We start from the raw sequence: 18,366 nt of genomic DNA, 5'->3' as shown, positions 1-18,366 counted from the left end.
ATTTCAAAATCAAAATTCTTTGATTATTTGATTGGGAGCTGCCAAGCATCTTCTATCTCTCTCATCTTAAAGTCTATCTCCTACTCATACGGTAGATATCAAGGCTCTCAACTGATCTTGTACAATTTGACAGAGTCCAATTAAGTGTGACTGGAGTACAGTATTCCCAAAGATGGCACTTAGTTAAGTGTTTCTATATTTTACTCTTCATTCTTCCTAAATATTTTCTGCAGACTTTCAATTCAGGCCTTCACCTTGCTTTATAATTTCAGGCTTCTGAGATTCTTGATGTAAAGATTCTTTTCTGTTTAACCACTAATTAGTTCCCATAAGGTGTGAAGACAGCTTTCCCAGTAATGTTCACATCTGAATTTAACAGTTATTTAAGGAACTGAAGACAGTTTTGAAAATTGGTGACCACTTATGTCAAATGTAAGTGGTGCGCATTCAACGCTGAAGTGTGCTCTGTTCACATGACAATGATAATTTCTTACTGCAGGGGAAACAATATATTACATACTTCACACTTCATGGGAGTTCTTGTATGAGCAAAATATAAAAAGCCCAACTTGTCTTTTAGATATGAGAAGTTACCATTTTATATTATAAAATATTTCATTGAATTATTGTTAAATGATAATAAATTTGGCATTTCTTTTTTATAATAACAGTTAACATTCATAAAGGAATCTGTATTTTTTTATAAGTTCCCTACTCTAAGAAAAAGCATGCTCATTTACTCCCTGGTCGAACCATCAGAGACAATTTCTCACATTAAATGATCTGAATGCACTCTTTGGTTTAAATTGGAGGCAATTATCCTCTTTTTTCTTCTTCTTATAGTGTAAAGCTGCCTAGTGATTTTAAAAAATGGTACATAATATGACTCTCCCTCAAAACAGTGAATTATCCCTGCCTCAGAGTAAGTTGTCTGGCTGTATATTCTGTATAATTTCTGCCCATCCCTTACTCTAAAACAGAAGGGCATATAGTGACTATCAGTGGATATGCCCTCAATTTCTTTTTGTACTTCCATTCTCCTCCCAGATTTTTGAGCTGCTGGAAACTCGAGATGGCAATATTTCAAGGATGCAGAACATTAAACACATTTGGAGCAAAAAAGTTTCATGAGAGCTGGGCATGGTGGCACACGCCTTTAATACAGCACTTGGGAGGCAGAGGCATGTGGATCACTGTGAGTTCAAGGCCAGCCTGGTATACAAAGCAAGTCCACGATGGCCAAGGCTAACACAGAGAGACCTTGTCTCGAAAACAGCAAAAAAAAAAAAAAAAAAAAAAAGCCTTAAACAAAACATATTGGAAGTCAAGGGAAATTTGGTATCAATTGAAGAGAGTGCCTGTCATTATCTTATTTCCATTAGTCTCTGGGTACAGCAGTGGCTAGATCCTGGTATTTCCTTTTCCTAAAGTGTAGCTTCAGTCATAAATTCTCTTCAGAGAATGAATATTGAAGTAGGGAACAGTTTTCAACATTATTTTCCTTTTTAATGCTATTAACTGGGACTGCATTTGGTCTTATAAACTTTCCATTATGGCATGTTTTAATCAGGTGTGAAAACAAAGCTCCCCATTAGTACAAGGTGGACTCATCATTTCTAAGCTTACTAACTTGCTAAGTGGTAAAGATAGCCCAATCACATGATGATGATAAACAGATGGTGTTAGCTGGCACTTGCAACACATTTAAGGAGAAACGGGATTCTTAGTTCCTAGTCCTCCTACTGAAGGGCTGAAGAAGCCACTTATGCACTATACATAACTGTCGAAAAGTCCTGGGAATGACGCATTGGCCTAATGGCATTTCAGTAACCTGATCTCATTTTCCAACTTGAGAATATGAAGAAAGCTATTCTGTAGTCTCATAACAAGGAAACACTAGAAAATAAATGGGAATTGATTTCTTTATGTAAAAGATAACTTTATAACTTGAAAACAGAGGCCACGTTCATTTAGATTTCAGACAGATTGTCCATGAGAGTGTGGAGAACAAGTAAGAATAGCATCACTGTTTTCTTTTAATCTGCACATGATATCATGTTCCGGCACTGGCTATGAAGTCAGCAGATACTGTGAGGCAGATCTACTGGCACTTACCTATTGCCAGTAAAAGCCACAAGTCTGATTTAGATCTTGACTTTACTATTCAATGGGTATGTGATCCTGAACAGCCCTATTTAAATTCTCTAAGATTCAGAAGCAATAAGAGATAATTACCATAGGTACTTTTCTCTCATAAGGTTGAGGGGAAAATTGAATGATATACTACAGGCAAAGTGTTTAGAACACAGTTACGAATTAATAGTATTCTCCCGGGAAATTTAAAGAAGGGCTATAAACTGATTCTTGCAGTGTGGATGAGTTCATCAACTGCATTATTGATTAGATAGCTACTATGAGCATTCTTTCATTCTTACTAGAGATGTTGATATGATCTAATAAACAAAGTATGAGGTTGTGTTTAGAGTGAGTATTGGGCTATACATCCTACCTTAAATCCAAAATTTTCTATTTATAACTTTGTAACCTTGGGACCCTGTCTCCCTCTTTATTGTGTGGTGCAGTAATTACCCCTCTGTGAGTGTTAATACCTAGAATGCAGAGGGATTAGTGTGAGTATAAAACAACATATTGATATAAATTGGGAGGGCTAGGTAGTTCAATAGGTGGAAGACTGTAGCTAAAAGCAGGCTTCCTTAACTCAGCACAAGGGGATATAATGTTAAGGCCTTCTTCTTGCAGACTTATTTAAGAAAAAAAACTCTAGTGAGGTCCAATCATTGCAGTAGAAAGGATGACACATCACTAAATGTTGAGGAAGTTACATGCAGCTATTCTGGGCTGTGGCTGCACGTACAGACTGCCTCTTTATATGTGGTTCTCAGTGCCAGAGTCAACCAGAACCTTCTGTATTGTGATTAGATGGGCTAGTAGCCCTTTCAATGCATTCACATCCTCCCCTTTAAACGACAAAGACTTCCCCGCGCAATACAACAAGAGAGCATAATTAAACCAGAGCAGAGTGAGCAGTACTTAGAACAGCAGCCGCAGAGGCACATCAGCATTTGGCATGTTCTAGTTTGACAGATGCAACAGTCCTCTCTAAAATCACCACATTCTTTGTGCGTCTGGGTTTATGTACATGTGTGCACACTTGTGTTTTTGAGTAGGGATCCATGTGCCACAGCTTGCATATGGTGGTTAGAGGACAAATTTTAGGAGTCAGTTCATCTACTGTACCGTGTGGGTGCTGGACTGAACTCAGGTTGCCATGCTTGGCAGCAAGCACCTTTGTGAGCTGAGCCATCTTGCTAACTCAATAATTTTCATTTTAGTTTAAATCAGGATAAAATGCTTACTATTCAATAAATAGACTCTCCTTTATTATATATTTTATTATAATATCCTTGGTCTGTCTGTTTTCCTAATTTTTACATATTTCAATGAAAAAAGAAAGTGACAGGGCAGAAAAATGAGGAAATACAAATAATAGAAAATGAAGAGAAGCACTGCAGTGTTTTAATGTAGTTAATGCATATGTTTTAGTGTAGATGATGTACATAAACCCTATCATATACAACTCAATATACTTCATGCAAATATTGGCAATGAAAGGAAGTGAAATAACAATTCTGCTAACTGTAAAGAAAGTCTTTCCAGAATAAGTCAAAGACATGAGTAAAATTGGAGTAGCTATAAAAATTACATATAAAAGATGAATCTTTTTAAGTTATCTGAAATACATTCACATGTTGTTAATATATGATTTCTCATGATCTCAGACAAATTATGGAAAAGTGTTATTTAATTCAAGATTTTCTTGTTTTTCATAGCTTTGTAATATCCCATTGTATAAATGTGCTACAGTTTCTTTATCCAGTCTTAAGTTGAGGGACATCTAGGTTGTTTCCAGATCTGGCTATTATGATTAATGCTGCCATGAACAAGTGAGCAAATGTCCTTGTTGTATGGTGATGGAACATCCTTCACTTACATGCCCAGAAGTGGTATGGCTGAGTGCTGAGGCAGCACTATTCCCAATTTTCTGAGAATGCACCAGATTAATTTTCAAAGTGATTGTATAAGTCTGTACTCCCACCAGCAATGGAAGAGTGTTCCTCTTTCTCCATATCCTTGCCAGCATGTGCTGTCTCGAGTTTTTTAAAAAAATGTTTTTTATTATATTTCTTTTTTAACATATACATTTATATTATTACACCTGAGTAAAATAAACTACACACAACAGGAAGAACCATGAGACAATCAAGAATTATGTAAATGTTATATTCATAGTGATTTGGCCATTTGTACTTGGCAAACTTGAAGTAAACATTTTTCTTATCATGTTGGGTCTAAATTGCTGAATGGAGATTAATATCTATCATATCTCATTTCTATTAATTTAAAACATCTATCTTGATCTAAAAACATCTTAACCCCTACTTAACCTACTAAGTTTAACTGAAAGACTAAACTATCTGGTCTTCAAACTCATCAGAGACTTGAGAAGGGATCAAACTTAAATACCTGAGTGAACCCAGAGTGCAGATTAGCAGCTTCCAAAATGAAAAAATGTCTGAGACAGTTTACTACCTGGATAGTTATCCAACACTCTTTATAACGTTGGAGCATCATCTTTTGTCTTCTGGCCCAATGTATCTGACAGACATATTTGAAAGATAGGAACTATTGAGGACTTCCTTACCCTGTCTTGGCAGAGTTTGGCCGTCAACTCTGCCTGCATCTAAACTTGCCCATTTTTAGGCAGAATCCTGTCTGTGGCAGAAATGAGGACATTTTGCCCAGTGGCTTGTTTGTCACATTTGAAGTCAACTCCATAAGGAGGTCCTTTGATTCTCATCTTCTTTGAGGCAGGTTGGATGTTGCCACGAGTTAACTTGCCTTATTGTCAAAGAATCTTTAGAATAATTAAAACATTTTAAAATGCCATATTCTGTAGGTCTCTGAGGTATTTGAAGACCTTATTTAACTCTTTTACCTTATATATCTATAGACTCATACCTATCTCTTAGACCTATTCTTGTAATAAAATTAGACCATTTTTTTAAATGAGCATAATTTGCATCAATATACAAAATTCATTACCATTGAATTAAAAATTAACCTTATTTGTGAGTAACAATTAGGGCCTTGAGATGAGGAGTAGATTCAGTAATCTACCTTTTGTTTTATCCTCCATCTATACTTCTATATCCTCCTTTCCTTCTTTTTCAGCTCCTATCTCCTTACCTATAGATGAAAGATAAAGGAAAGGAGATACGTCCCTGAGTCAAACCTAGTTTCTTCTCTGTAAAAGACCAATAATACTTATAACCAACTCCCAATGAAAATAAGCATCTGTAGTCCAAGAGAGTAAACATAAACCTATCCAACCTCTCTTAGAGGAAATGGGACATTGTTCTCTTAAAGTTTCTCCAGGCTGATTTGGGGCGAATAATTTTTTGAAGTCCCCCCACAAAAAATTGGGGAAAATGCTTAAGTAAGGCAGGCATAGCATTTGTGGTCCATTTTTCAAAAGCTATGAAATTCCAGGCTTAATAGGAGTCCTGTGTGGGACAGTTTGAACTGCTGGAACAATTGGGATCAGAAACTTTCTACAATGCTGTCCTGGAAGCAGTTCTGTTCTGGTGGGTAAGAGCAACTGAGGCGCCTAGGACTGAAACATGGAGGGTGCAGGATGTCAGCATCCAGCTTGCTGAGAGGAATGAATCCTGTCAGGTCTGATCCAGCATTGGTGTCCAGTTCTTTTGTTCTGAAAACATAATTTCTCACAAGCATTATACAGTTCTAACATTGTGATGGTATGAGGTGTGCAGGATGTACAGAGGAATTTAGGCTAGTTCACCAACCCTACATCTGACAAAGGGCTAATATCCAAAATATATTTTAAAAAACTCAAGAAATTAAACACCACAAAACCAAGTATCCCAATTAAGAAATGGGGCTCAGAATTAAACAGAGAATTCTCACCAGAGGAATATCGAATGGTGGAGAAACACTTAAATGCTCAATACATCCTTAGTCATCAGAGAAATGCAAATCAAAATGACTCTGAGATTCCATCTTATACCCATCAGAATGGCTCAGATAAAAAACTCAAGTGAGAGCACATGCTGGCGAGGACGTGGAGAAAGGGAAACACTCCTTCCTTGCTGGTGGGGGTGCAAACTTGTACAACCACTTTGGAAATCAATCTGGTGCTTTCTCAGAAATCTGGGAGTAGGGCTATCTCAAACCCAGCTATTCCACTCCTTGGAGTACACCCAAAAGATGTTCTGCCACACAACAAGGACATATGCTCAACCATGTTCATAGCAGCCTTATTCATAATAGCCAGAATCTGGAAACAACCTAGATGTGCCTCAGTCTAAGAATGGATAAAGAAACTGTGGTACATTACACTATCGAATACTACTCAGCTATTAAAAACAAGGAAATATAGACATTTGCAGGCAAATGGAGAGACAATCATCCCGCGTGAGGTACCTCAGACCCAAACAGATACACATGGCATATTCTCACTCATAGGCAGATGTTAGGCACTTAATTCAGGTTAACCATATTACAAAACAGAGACTGATGAGCCAACCAAGGTCCATGCGGGATGTGGACCTAGACCTCCTGCTAAGATAGTAGATAGGCAGCACAGTCTCCATGTGGGTCCCACAATATATGGAGTAGGGACTACTTCTGACATGGATTTAAGCCTTCCTAATGTTGTTCACTTCTACCCTGGTGGGGTGGCCTTCCCAGGCCACAGAGGAAGAGGTTGCAGGTAGTACAGAGGACACTGGATAAGCTGAGGTCAAATGTTAGGGGAGGAGGGTTCCCCTTGCTAAGGACTAGGGGAGGGAGTGGGTGGGATCAGGAGTTGTTAAGGGAGGGGGCTTCAATTGGGATATAAAAAATTCAAACTCCAGAACAAGCAGGTAACTAATATTGCTAATCCCACTACATGGGAATAGCTCTGAGCCTGGCTGAGATACGAAGGTTTATGCATAGACAAGGCTTCATATTGGTGAAAGATTCTTTGTGACTTATAGAGGCCATTCTTAGTATGGCATGAAGGAAGATTTGCAGATGTCTTCCTTCTGCTCATGCAACGTCACTTGAGTTTTTTTTATCTTAGCCATTCTGATAGGTGTAAGACGGAATATCAGAGTTGTTTTGATTTGCATTTCCCTGATGACTAAGGATGTTGAGCATTTCTTTAGGTGTTTCTTGGCCATTAGATATTCATCTGTTAGCCACCAGCCTACAAGGGCGTGAGGAGCAGAGACAGGGAACAGGGCTCAGAAGGCTGAGAACAGGAAGGAATAGCCTCTGGGAACCACTTCAGTGAGGTAGCTCAACTTTATTCAGGGTGAACAAATATTTTATAGTCCTTGGGTATTGGGTGGGAGCTCCCAGAATAGGTGTCCACAGTTGGTTAGAACTAGGAATTCCAAGGATGCTTGATCATTTGGCAGCATGCTCTTATCACATGAATGGGAACACAGTACCTAATTATCCTATAGGCACGGGGGTGGGGGGGGGCGGGGAGGGGGAAGAGCTAGAAAGGAACTGTGCCAAAGGCCATAGATCAGATATGGTTAGAGGTAACTATGCCTAAAGACACTTTCCAGACGAGGTCAGGCAGAGAGTAGGAGGCCATGCTAGAGAGAGGAGTCCTCCATGTAGCACCAGAAAGGTTATCAGGACTGGGAGGACTACAACCTCAAGCAGCAGGGTCCTCCAACATCATCTCTTAGAGCTTACTCTAAGAACAATGCCCTGTCTGGCTTTTGGAGTCCATTGAAAAGCTAGGTGTTATTTCAATAAGTCTCCCTTTATAGGTCCTATTATCTTTTTACCTTGCAATTTTAATATTCTTTCTGTGTTTTACATGCTCAGTGTTCTGATTATTATGTGATGTGGTGAATTTCTTTTCTTGTCCACTCCCTTCGGTGTTCTTTATGATTCTTCTAACTTGGTAGGCATCTCCTTCTTTGAGGTGTTGAAGTACTTTCTGTGCCTTAGACCAGTGTTGTTCTCCCTCCTGTTTTCTTATTATTCATAGATGTGGCCTTTACTTTTGCTATTCTATACAATATGATACTTAGATGACTTGATATGCCTATGCACAATGAAAAGCTTACCACACTCAAGAAAATTAATATCTAACTTATAACTTATGTGTTTAACTTTTGCGTTTGTTGTAAAAAATATCTACAGTGTTTTACCTTTGTAAGAAGTCCATTGAAAAGTAAAATATTAAATGGCACTTGCTAGTTGCTCATAAGACTTCTCCATCTATTTATCATGTGTCATTGTAATAATGTGCATTTTGGATGTCTTGTTACATCCTCATTCCAGTACTGCGGATAATTCCTCTATGATATGTTTATAAGTATTTCTTTTCCTTATCTTTTTTTCAGAATCTACATGTCAGTGATACCATGCAATAAGTTACTCCCTATGGCAGCTTCATGTCTTATAGGTTAGTTGACGTTCTTATAAATGACAACTTCTTTTAAATGGTAAATAATGTTCCTTTTATACAACACGTCTCTCTCTCTCTCTCTCTCTCTCTCTCTCTCTCTCTCTCTCTCTCTCTCTGTATATATGGCACTCATTATCTTTTAAAACACTATGCTATATTTTAAAAAATAGCAGTGATTGGTATTGATTTTTCTATGTTCTAGTACATAGATGTTAGAATATTTAGCATTCTATAAATATATTTTATATAAATTTTATTTATATAAATAATATATACCTTCTGTCTCATTTTTGCATCTAAAAGGTAGTCTTTTAGGCAAACTACAGTGTACTAATTTATTATTCTTGCTAAGGTATCTTTATTTCCCTTGAAATTTTGTTGCGTTGGTCATGTGTGACCTTAAGCATGCACTTGTCTCTACTCCAGAATGCAGGCAGGTGTTCAATTTTCAGTACAGCGATCTTTTGAACTTTAGCCTAATAAAAGAAGCTACTTTCATGTGTACTTAGTTAGATTGAAAACAGTGTTTACTGGACATATATAGGATGAGACCATGATTCTAGCTCTCCTAGGCATTCTAAGTGCTATTTCTTAGTGAATTCCTTGGAACTTTCTTGGTATTTGAGGTAGACTGCTAGTGCCACCATAATCAAATGTCCTGTCAGAGTGGCACTAACGTCAGATATGTATGTTCTCACAATCCTGAAGACAAGAAGATCAAAATCAAAGCACCATACTCAGTGTCTACTGGATTCTCTTTCATTGGCTTAGAGATGGCGGCCTCCATTTCTGCCCTCATATGACTTGTCTTATGTAATAGCCTATTTTTATTCTTTCCTCATAAGAACTCCCATCCTACTGACATATTGTCTCATTAATTTAATTTAATTTGAATCGACTTTGCCAAGTCTTTCTCTTTAAATAAAGTCAGGTTAGGGATTGGAGACTTAAAAACATACACACAAATATTTGGGGTAGTAACACAATTCAGTCTATAATGGTAATTTTAGCTTTAATTTTAGAATATTTGTGTATGTTTCTGTGAATAATCTATGATGAGCAGAGTCTCCTAATGCTTAGATTTCCTACTGTGTCTGCATCATTCAAACTGCCTCATCACTGCCTACCTACTTCTCCTCCTTTTTTCTTTTCCTTCTACATCACCTTCTCCAACTCTTCCCTTTGTTTTGTTTTTCCTCTTTCTCCTCCTGAAAGAAATCTTTCAAGATTTCTAAGTCCAATTACAAAAACTTCGGAAAACTGTGTAAGAATATAGACATCTGTTTTTCCGTACATACATGTGTACATATGTGTGCATGCATGTAGAGCAGGAGGAACTAAATCAGAACGATATGCTATGTGTATGAGGAAGAACTAGCTTGTCTACATCAGATTATATGTCCTTGTCTACCAGAATTCCTAAATAAATGAATATTGCAGTCTTCCTGTGCCTTTCCAAAAACAATGCTGAAAGCCTACAGTTAATAAAAGCAAGGTGGCCTGACAAACAGGTTTAAAAAGAAGCCAGATTGAGAAGCATAAAAGGCAATAAACAGCATGGTGATGCCCTGGAAAGGGGTTAGATTAATCTTTATATTGTGTTATTACTGCTCAGTCTTTGTTAATTCATGATACACCTTCATAGATATAATTTGTTGTCCATCATCCTTCATCTCTGGGATAGGAATGAAAGCATTTATCTCTCTCACAGATGGTACAGTTATCATGTGTATAATCTGCATGATAATCCAAATTAGGTTACTATCTAATACTATATATTTTAAATTATTGCTATAAAGCCATACAAGATTATATATATATATATATATATATATATATATATATATATATATATATATATATATATCTGTAACTCCAGTATACTGGAGGTGATTGACATCCTTATCTATGTATGTAGCTTATCTTGCACACATGGAACTCTTTCTCAAAATTAGTGTTGATACATCGATGACAACATCACTGTACTAAGATGAGCAGATGATATTCATGACATTGGGTGTTGAAAATAGAACTGAACAACAATAAGCATATGAACTGTATCAGGGAGCATACAATCCTTGGTCTACTTAGTTCATACCTTTGCATCCGAAGACCATCCCTAGTATTTAGTAGGAACTAAGAATTCCTCCTTTTACAAATTAATATAAAAGATAGTACCATAACAAGACAAGGAATACAGATCCAGTAATATATTACCTACACACATACTTCTCAAGAGTGATCAAATGCTGGACGGAATGTATACGTGCCAGAAGTTGTGCCTTCTCTGCCTCTAGAGATTTCAATCTAGTTCTGGAGATGACCAATTTTATCATTAAAATGAAAATACAAAGAAAAACAACAGAGAAAGAAGACGTGTGTGTTGTGCCTATATTAAATCTAGGCATGCAAATGCTACTTTTGCTATTAACCTGAACATACATTGAGACTAAACACTATTTTTCTATAGACTAGAGAGTAGGCTGATGCTCATACATCTTCTTTACAATCAAGCAGTGTGTCTAAAAATGGTTCATAGATAAGATTGTGATGGACCTTGAAGTTATCTTCCTTATGTTTTTAATCCAGTAAGTGTAAAGATCTATAAATATAGTTTTAATTAACAGCAGCATTACAAGGCTTACAAAAAGTTATAGGCCATCTGAATATGTTGGCCTTTTAAAAAAAACTTTGTATTTACCAGAGGGTCAAAATTAATTAAAGGCATTAATATTTATTTGCCTGCCTATTGTTTCAGAGATGCTTAAACAAATTTACTGAGCCATTTTCTTATATCAAAATGATATAATCAGGTTGCTTTGAGACGAGCATCCTGAAAATATATTGTCTGAAGTACTGATTAGAAGGAAGAATAGTGAAGTAGCCTTTCAGAAAGATTACTTTTCTTAGTCTTTGGCTAACAGTTACAAACAAAATTGCACAAATAAACAAGGTTGAAAATTCTCCCATGTTCTCAATGAAGTTACTCAAACCGTGGAAGTTAAATAAAGGCAAACTTATTCCTGTTATTGGGCTTTACTTATTTCATTAAAAGGCATCATTGGTCATTCATGTGAATCTTCTTGAACTCTGATGTGACATTTCTCCTTTCTATTGACTACCCTTTCGTCTTTCACAGTTGAGACTATGATAGTTTTTTTTTTAATTAATTTATTCATATTACATCTTGATTGTTAGCCCTTCCCCTGTTTCCTCCCATTCCTCCCTCCCTCCCACTTCCCCCTTTCTCCCCTCCCCTATGTCTGTGATTGAGGGAGACTTCTTCCCCCTATGTATGCTCTAAGATTATTGAGTCTCTTCTTGGTAACTTGCTATCCTTCTTCTGAGTGCCACCAGGCCTCCCCATCCAGGGGACATGGTCAGAAAAGGGGCACCAGAGTTCACATGAGAATCAGATCTCACTCTCCACTCAACAGTGGAGAATATCGTGTTCGTCGGCTAGGTCTTGGTAGGGGTTCGAAGTTTACTGCCTATTTCTCCTTGGCTGGTGCCTTAGTTTGAGGAGGACCCCAGGACCCAGATCTGCCTGTCATAAAGTTCTTCTTGTAGGTTTCCAGGACCCTGTGGGTCCTGTTATTTCCCCATTCTTCCATGCTACTCTCGCCTAAAGTCTCAATAGGATGTCCTCTCCTCTGACCCACTTTCTTGGTAAGTAAGGTTTTTCATGGGACGTATCCCTTGGACTAGTGTTTTGATATAAGTGAGTATATACCGTTTGTCTCTTTTTGCTTCTGGGTGAACTCACTCATTATGATAATTTCTAGGTCAATCCATTTGTCCACAAATTTCGGGAATTCCTCGTTTTTAATAGCTGAGTAATACTCCATGGTGTAAATGTACCATAGTTTCTTAGTCCATTCTTCTACTGAGGGACACTTAGGCTGTTTCCATGTTCTGGCTATTGTGTATAAAGCAGCTATGAACATGGTTGAGCATATGTCCCTGTTGTGTGTTCGAGCATATGATAGTTTTGTATCATCGATAATAATCAATTAGGAACCCACTGTAGTTTTTCAGTTTCTTCTTAAGGTAAGGGAAGATGTCTGTGGGTGGCTCTAAAGAACTCAGGCATTTTGATGTCTGGGTTATTGTCGAGAGCACAGTGACAAAAAAAATGAGCAGCAGCTTATTTCTCACATCATCTTAAGGAGAGGGAACATGTATCCAATCTCAGATATTACTACCTGAGTCATCCAGCTGAATATCTATTCGTGGTGACATTTCATCTTCAAATCAGGATATTGTCATAAAAAATATACTGCTAAAAATATTCCCTAACATATAAACAGACGTGTATCATAATTTTAAGTGAACAAAGCTAGCAAATCATATTAATATAATAAAATAGATTTACACTTTTCATTTTGTTTTGGATTGTTTGTTTGAGACAAGGCCTCACTATATAGGCCAGGCTATTCTGAAATACTTTATGTAAACCAAGTTGGTCTGAACTCATAGAGTTCCTCCCTCCCTCCTGCTTTCACCCCACTCCCCTCCCCTAGGCCTGTGCCCTGTGATCCTATCTGATACACAGGCATGCACCATCCACTGTCTTTACCAATCCCACTAGCTCTGACTTGTTTTTTTCTTTTTTGCCATCAACTTGTAATAAGCCCCATACTTTATCAATCATGTCTATATATTGCCTCTCTCTCCTTCTAGAATGTAAGCTCCATTATAACAAGGTGCTCTCATTTAATCAATGGTATGCCTAAAGGAGGTAGACATGTTCCTCTTATTTAGTACACAAATATATGAATAGGCAAAAGGATATGAATGACTATTTCCAGCTGCAAATGTTATTAAAGTATATATCACCATGCTATTTGTCCTTATGTGTTCTCTCTCTCTCTCCCTCCCTCTCTCTCTCTCTCTCTCTCTCTCTCTCTCTCTCTCTCTCTCTCTGTCACACACACACACACACACACACACACACACACACACACACACATACACACACACACTTATATATCTTCAGCTTTATAACTTGGTTTAAGAAATTTACTCTTGGCATTAGTAAGCAAGTTCTGTCTCTCAACTGGAAAGAGTTCACTCTGTTTTCTTGTAAGGTTTTATTACTTTCTTCTTATATTTAAACATTTATTCTACCTGGAATGTATGACTACATGTGATAGAGCACTATGGGTGAATTTTATAATCTTCTAGTCAGATGACCAGATATACCATTGTATTAAAAAATCATACCCCTTCTCTAGTGAATTAAACTACCTACCCTTGGTCATATATTAAGTATATTAAATCCTCTAACTGACGAGAGGGTATTGATTCTCTATCCTATTTAAGCTATGATGCAATGTGCATTAACTTTATATTTTTACAGTGGAAACAAATCTTAGTGTGAAAAGAAAAGGAAACTGAACTTATGAAGTCAAGAGATGAAAAATTTCAAGGTAACTATTAATTTAAAAAATAAAAAATGGAACAGATATCCATACTGCAAGTAAACTTCAGGAACATTCCATCTAATTCGAAACTATAAAAATAAAACAATGTGTTCCTTTCTGATCATATAACGTCTAAACCAATCTTCCGTTTTATTTATGTTTTCTTTTTTAAATGACTTATTTTGATTTTGAAATTTTGATCCCTTCCCTCCATGCCTCTGGATTCCACCTTCCCTCTCTCATTCCCCCTCCCCCATTCCTAGTCCTCAGAAAGGAGGAGCCCTCCTCCACTAGCATCTGGCCTCAGTTTATCAAGTCTCATCTGGACTGTCTGTATCCTCTTCCTCTGTGGCTGGGCAAGGCTTCCCTCATTTTATTTCTATATTATCTTGTGCTTTTTAAGTATTCTAATGTTTTAATCATTTGAGGGGAATAATGCATTAGGGTTTTCAAAAAAAAAACAGATCAAAGAATCTAAGTGTGTGTGTGTGTGTGTGTGTGTGTGTGTGTGTGTGTGTAATTAAAGACACTCAGAGACAGACAGACAGACAGACAGACAGACACACACACACACACACACACACACACACACACACACACGGGAGTGGGAAGAGAGAGGGAGAGGGAGGGAGAGAGAGAGAGAAATCAGGGGGATGGTGAATCTGTAATTGTCAGCAAGGGCTCCCAGGCTTGAATCCCAGCAAAGCCTATGGCATAGATGAAGTCCAAAGCCGGTCTACTGAGGATTCTTTACCACGCTGAGGGAGCTGGTCTTTTCTGTTCTATTCAGACTGCCAGCTGGCAGGAGACTACATTATGGCAATGTACTTAGGATTCAACAATTTAAATTTCAACCCATGCCTATAATGCACTCTTGTTGACAAATAAAATTAACTACATCAAATATTTCAGGCTACTTCTTAACCCTAAAAAAAGATACGTTATATATGTGACAAAAATATATGCATACCTAAGACAACAATTAATGAAAATGAGGTTATGGATTTTGAAAGAGAGCAAGAAGGTAAGTTACAAAGGAAGGTTTGGATAAGGAAAACAGAAGGGGGAAAGGTTGCAAGCTTGTAATTTCTAAATTATAATACAAACATTAAGTATTTTGCAGCTAGTCAGAGTGATTTTCAACATTTCACAAGTCATTCTGTGTTGTCCTTAGAACCAATAAGTCTGGTACAATGACTGTGGAATGCCACAGTCATTGTAGGTCGATCATAATTTGTCTACTCTATTATTTTTCAAAATTGTTTCTCAGTAAGCTTTACTTTAATGAGAATGTGATTATCTCAAGAATTAACTAAAGTTTCTTTACTTAAAACTGTTTGTTGTTTTTGTTTTAGAGAGTCCTGGGCTTCCTTGTGAACATGCCATCTGGGTCTGTTTAATTCTCCAATTGGTAAAACAGAAGAGACAGAACTTTCACTTGGCTTACCAAGGTCTTCCCCACAGGAGCACTCACAACATTCTCCAGGCTTGCTTACAGATGCTAGATTTACCTGGTGTGTGATCCGAATCCGGGCTCAAGGAGTCAGAAGAAATGGTGTCACCGATGCCCCAATCCAAGTCATCTTCAGGATCTTGGGTGAGGCCACAGCCCACAGTCCAGTCTCCTGAAGTTGTTTCAAAATTGCAGCTTCCTGCTGTGCTTACATAATATCCTAGTGAAACGAGATGTTTACATAAGCTTCACAAAGTGTCTGCAACATCCTATATAGCCCTGTATTTTCGAAGATTCAAATAACTTTATATAATCATTCTTTAGTTTTCAATATTGAATATTTTAATATTGAAATATTTTGATGTGTGTGTGTGTATGTGCATGTGTGCAGTGTGTGTGTGATGTGTATGAGTGTGTATTTGCATGGGGGTAACTCTCATGCCATGGCATATGTGTGGATGTCAGAGGACAACCTCATGTGTCAGTGCTTGTCTCCTATCTTGAGTTAAAGCACCTCACTGCTCTTTGCAGCTCCCTATGCCAGGTTAGCTGGCTGGGGAGCATCCGAGGATTCCTTCTCCTGTCTCTGCCTCCCATCTGTCTGCAGAAACATTAGGAACACCGATGCCCACCACTGTGCCTGGCTTTACATAAGTTCTGGAAGTTTAAGCTCAAGATTTTTTGCTGAATGGCAAGTGGCTTACCCATGGAAGCACCTCTATAAACTGAATTCTATTCAGCTGGAGTATTACCACTAGTTGGTAACATCTTATTTATTTTGTAATGTTCTCTCAAGAGATCTAGATTGTTTGTCTGAGTGGTGTCATTTGCACATTACACAATTATATGGATTAAGCAGTAATGTTTGCAAATGACGTATAAAGCCAGGTCTATGCCCAAACAATGCGGATATCATTATGATGATATGCATCATTCTGACTGAATAAATAAACACAATCCACTGTCTAGATGCTCAGTGCATCCAGATAGGCTCTGGTGTTTGAACAGCATAGGCCGTTAACAAGGCAAAGTTGCTTATGAAAGGAAAGCTGTCTTTGGGTAAAGCAGTAGGCCATGCTGGACACAAACCCTTCTGAATATCATCAGAGCACATACCCAGGCTAGTCACTGAACAATGAAAGAAGTTACCTTCTAAAGCCATTGATTGGTAACTCATTCAAAATTGAATTAAGTTAGCACAATGAGAGAAATTAATAGGTGAAAAATGACATCCACTGCTCTGGTCACCTGGGAAATGTTTAAATTAATGTCCCAGGAGCCAGATTTTCATTTGTTCTCCATTTTGACACGAGTTAGTATTTTTTGAGCACAAGTAAAATCAGACTGTTACACAGACAAAATCAGTACGCATGAACTGAAATAGCCATCGGCATATCCTTTCTTTTAAAATGATGGAGTTTTTGTTATTGCTTAAATTTCTTCTTGCTCATCATTTCTTTTTTTCAAATCTTTTTTTAATAAAATGCTAATCTTAGGTCATTAAAGCATAATCATCAAAAAGCTCTGTGTTAAATGCATGCGAAAGACAGAGCACACAAAAAGAATGCTTTCTTATGTCTTACTGAACCCCTGAGAGAATTTCCATAAACAATCATTTTACTGGTTTAAGTTTTGTTTCATTGTATTCTCTAAGAAAGCAGAAGAATTTTAATCATCTTTCCTTCTTTTAGTACATTATTTCGGTTCATTTTAAATGACTATATAATCTACTTATTTTATGTGCTTAGCTATGGCCTTGGATTCTTTTGAATGCCATGCTAGCATTCCATAATACAGAATAGGATTATATTATGCATAGCTATAATCTCAGCATTTAGTCAAGACATTATAAAACACTCAGAACCATTTGGGTCTGCCCAGGACTGTGGGTACGCTTTCCCACACAGGTTCTGTGGCATCTGTATTTCCATGGACCTCACTCCTGACCCAAAGACCCAATACCCAATAGCTCTTGTTCCACACCCTTACCCCTTGGATAATCTTGTCCCTGCTGGCTCAACTTACCTACCATATGACCTCTTCAAATTTCAAGATTTTCTTGAAATGTATTTTCTTACATTTCATTCTCTTCATCTTAAAAAGACAACATTCTGTTTTGTAAAGCTAAGCTCTGTCTCTTATCATGACTGCTAATCAAAACATTATACCTGTCTACAGTTCATTTCCTTTAAGGCCATATACATTTCCATGGCACATTCTCTGATTGTTTCTTCACTGTAACTTGCAGCACTCTCCACATTCATTTTAAAATGCACATGCTGCCTTAGGGTTTTCACTCTGTGTATCCTTACCTGTCCTTTCCATATATTTTTAAGCACGTCCTACAGATATACACAATGATGAAATACAGACTAACAATTTCAAACACTTCTCTGGCATTCCATTTGGAACATGCACCCATTACTTGCAACCAGTCTCAGTGTGCATTCCAAGTATGTCCTCTGGGAGATTTTCACTGAAGGCCTGCCATGGTGGCACACTCCTTTAAGTGCAGCAGAGGCAGGCAGATTGCTGTGAGTTCGAGGCCAGGCTGGTCTACAAAATACAGTATAGCCAAAGCTACGCACCTCCTTTTGTAAAGACTTAAACCTTCAGAGTCACCAATAATTTTCTATTTTTTTATTTATATACCCAACGTGTCACCAGTACCTGGATATTTTTTGTTGATAAGTTGTGCATTCTCTTGTTTGAAGTTTCATAACAATCATGCTGGTTTGAGGCTGTGGTTTATTTGTGGTTTATTTTAGCATATCCACCTTACAAACTCAGGACTCTTACTCATCCTTAAGACTCTATTTGTGTTCTTTTACCTTGGTTAAAATAGTACACTTTTCACACAGTCTGAAAACACTCTTGTAAATTTTAGCTTTGAATATAATAACCTTTACTTGGATGCAAAGTTTTGAGGATGAATCTGCCCCAGCCTTACAATTGTCTCAACTCCA

At 37.5% G+C, this 18,366-nt stretch overlaps 1 protein-coding gene across 2 annotated transcripts in view; it reads right to left on the bottom strand.

Annotated features, from left to right (window-relative positions):
• Window positions 1-18,366, bottom strand: part of MALRD1 (MAM and LDL receptor class A domain containing 1) — a 562,786-nt gene that overhangs the window by 145,141 nt on the left and 399,279 nt on the right. For both annotated transcript variants that reach the window (XM_084782548.1, XM_084782549.1), the window contains exon 31: window positions 15,459-15,620. In XM_084782548.1, coding sequence (XP_084638674.1) covers window positions 15,459-15,620 — 162 coding nt within the window. The remainder of the gene's footprint in view (window positions 1-15,458; window positions 15,621-18,366) is intronic.

Source organism: Acomys minous (genome assembly GCF_964271855.1).
Source record: "Acomys minous genome assembly, chromosome: 5".
NCBI lineage: Eukaryota > Metazoa > Chordata > Mammalia > Rodentia > Muridae > Acomys > Acomys minous.
This window is presented reverse-complemented; position numbering and strand designations above follow the sequence as displayed.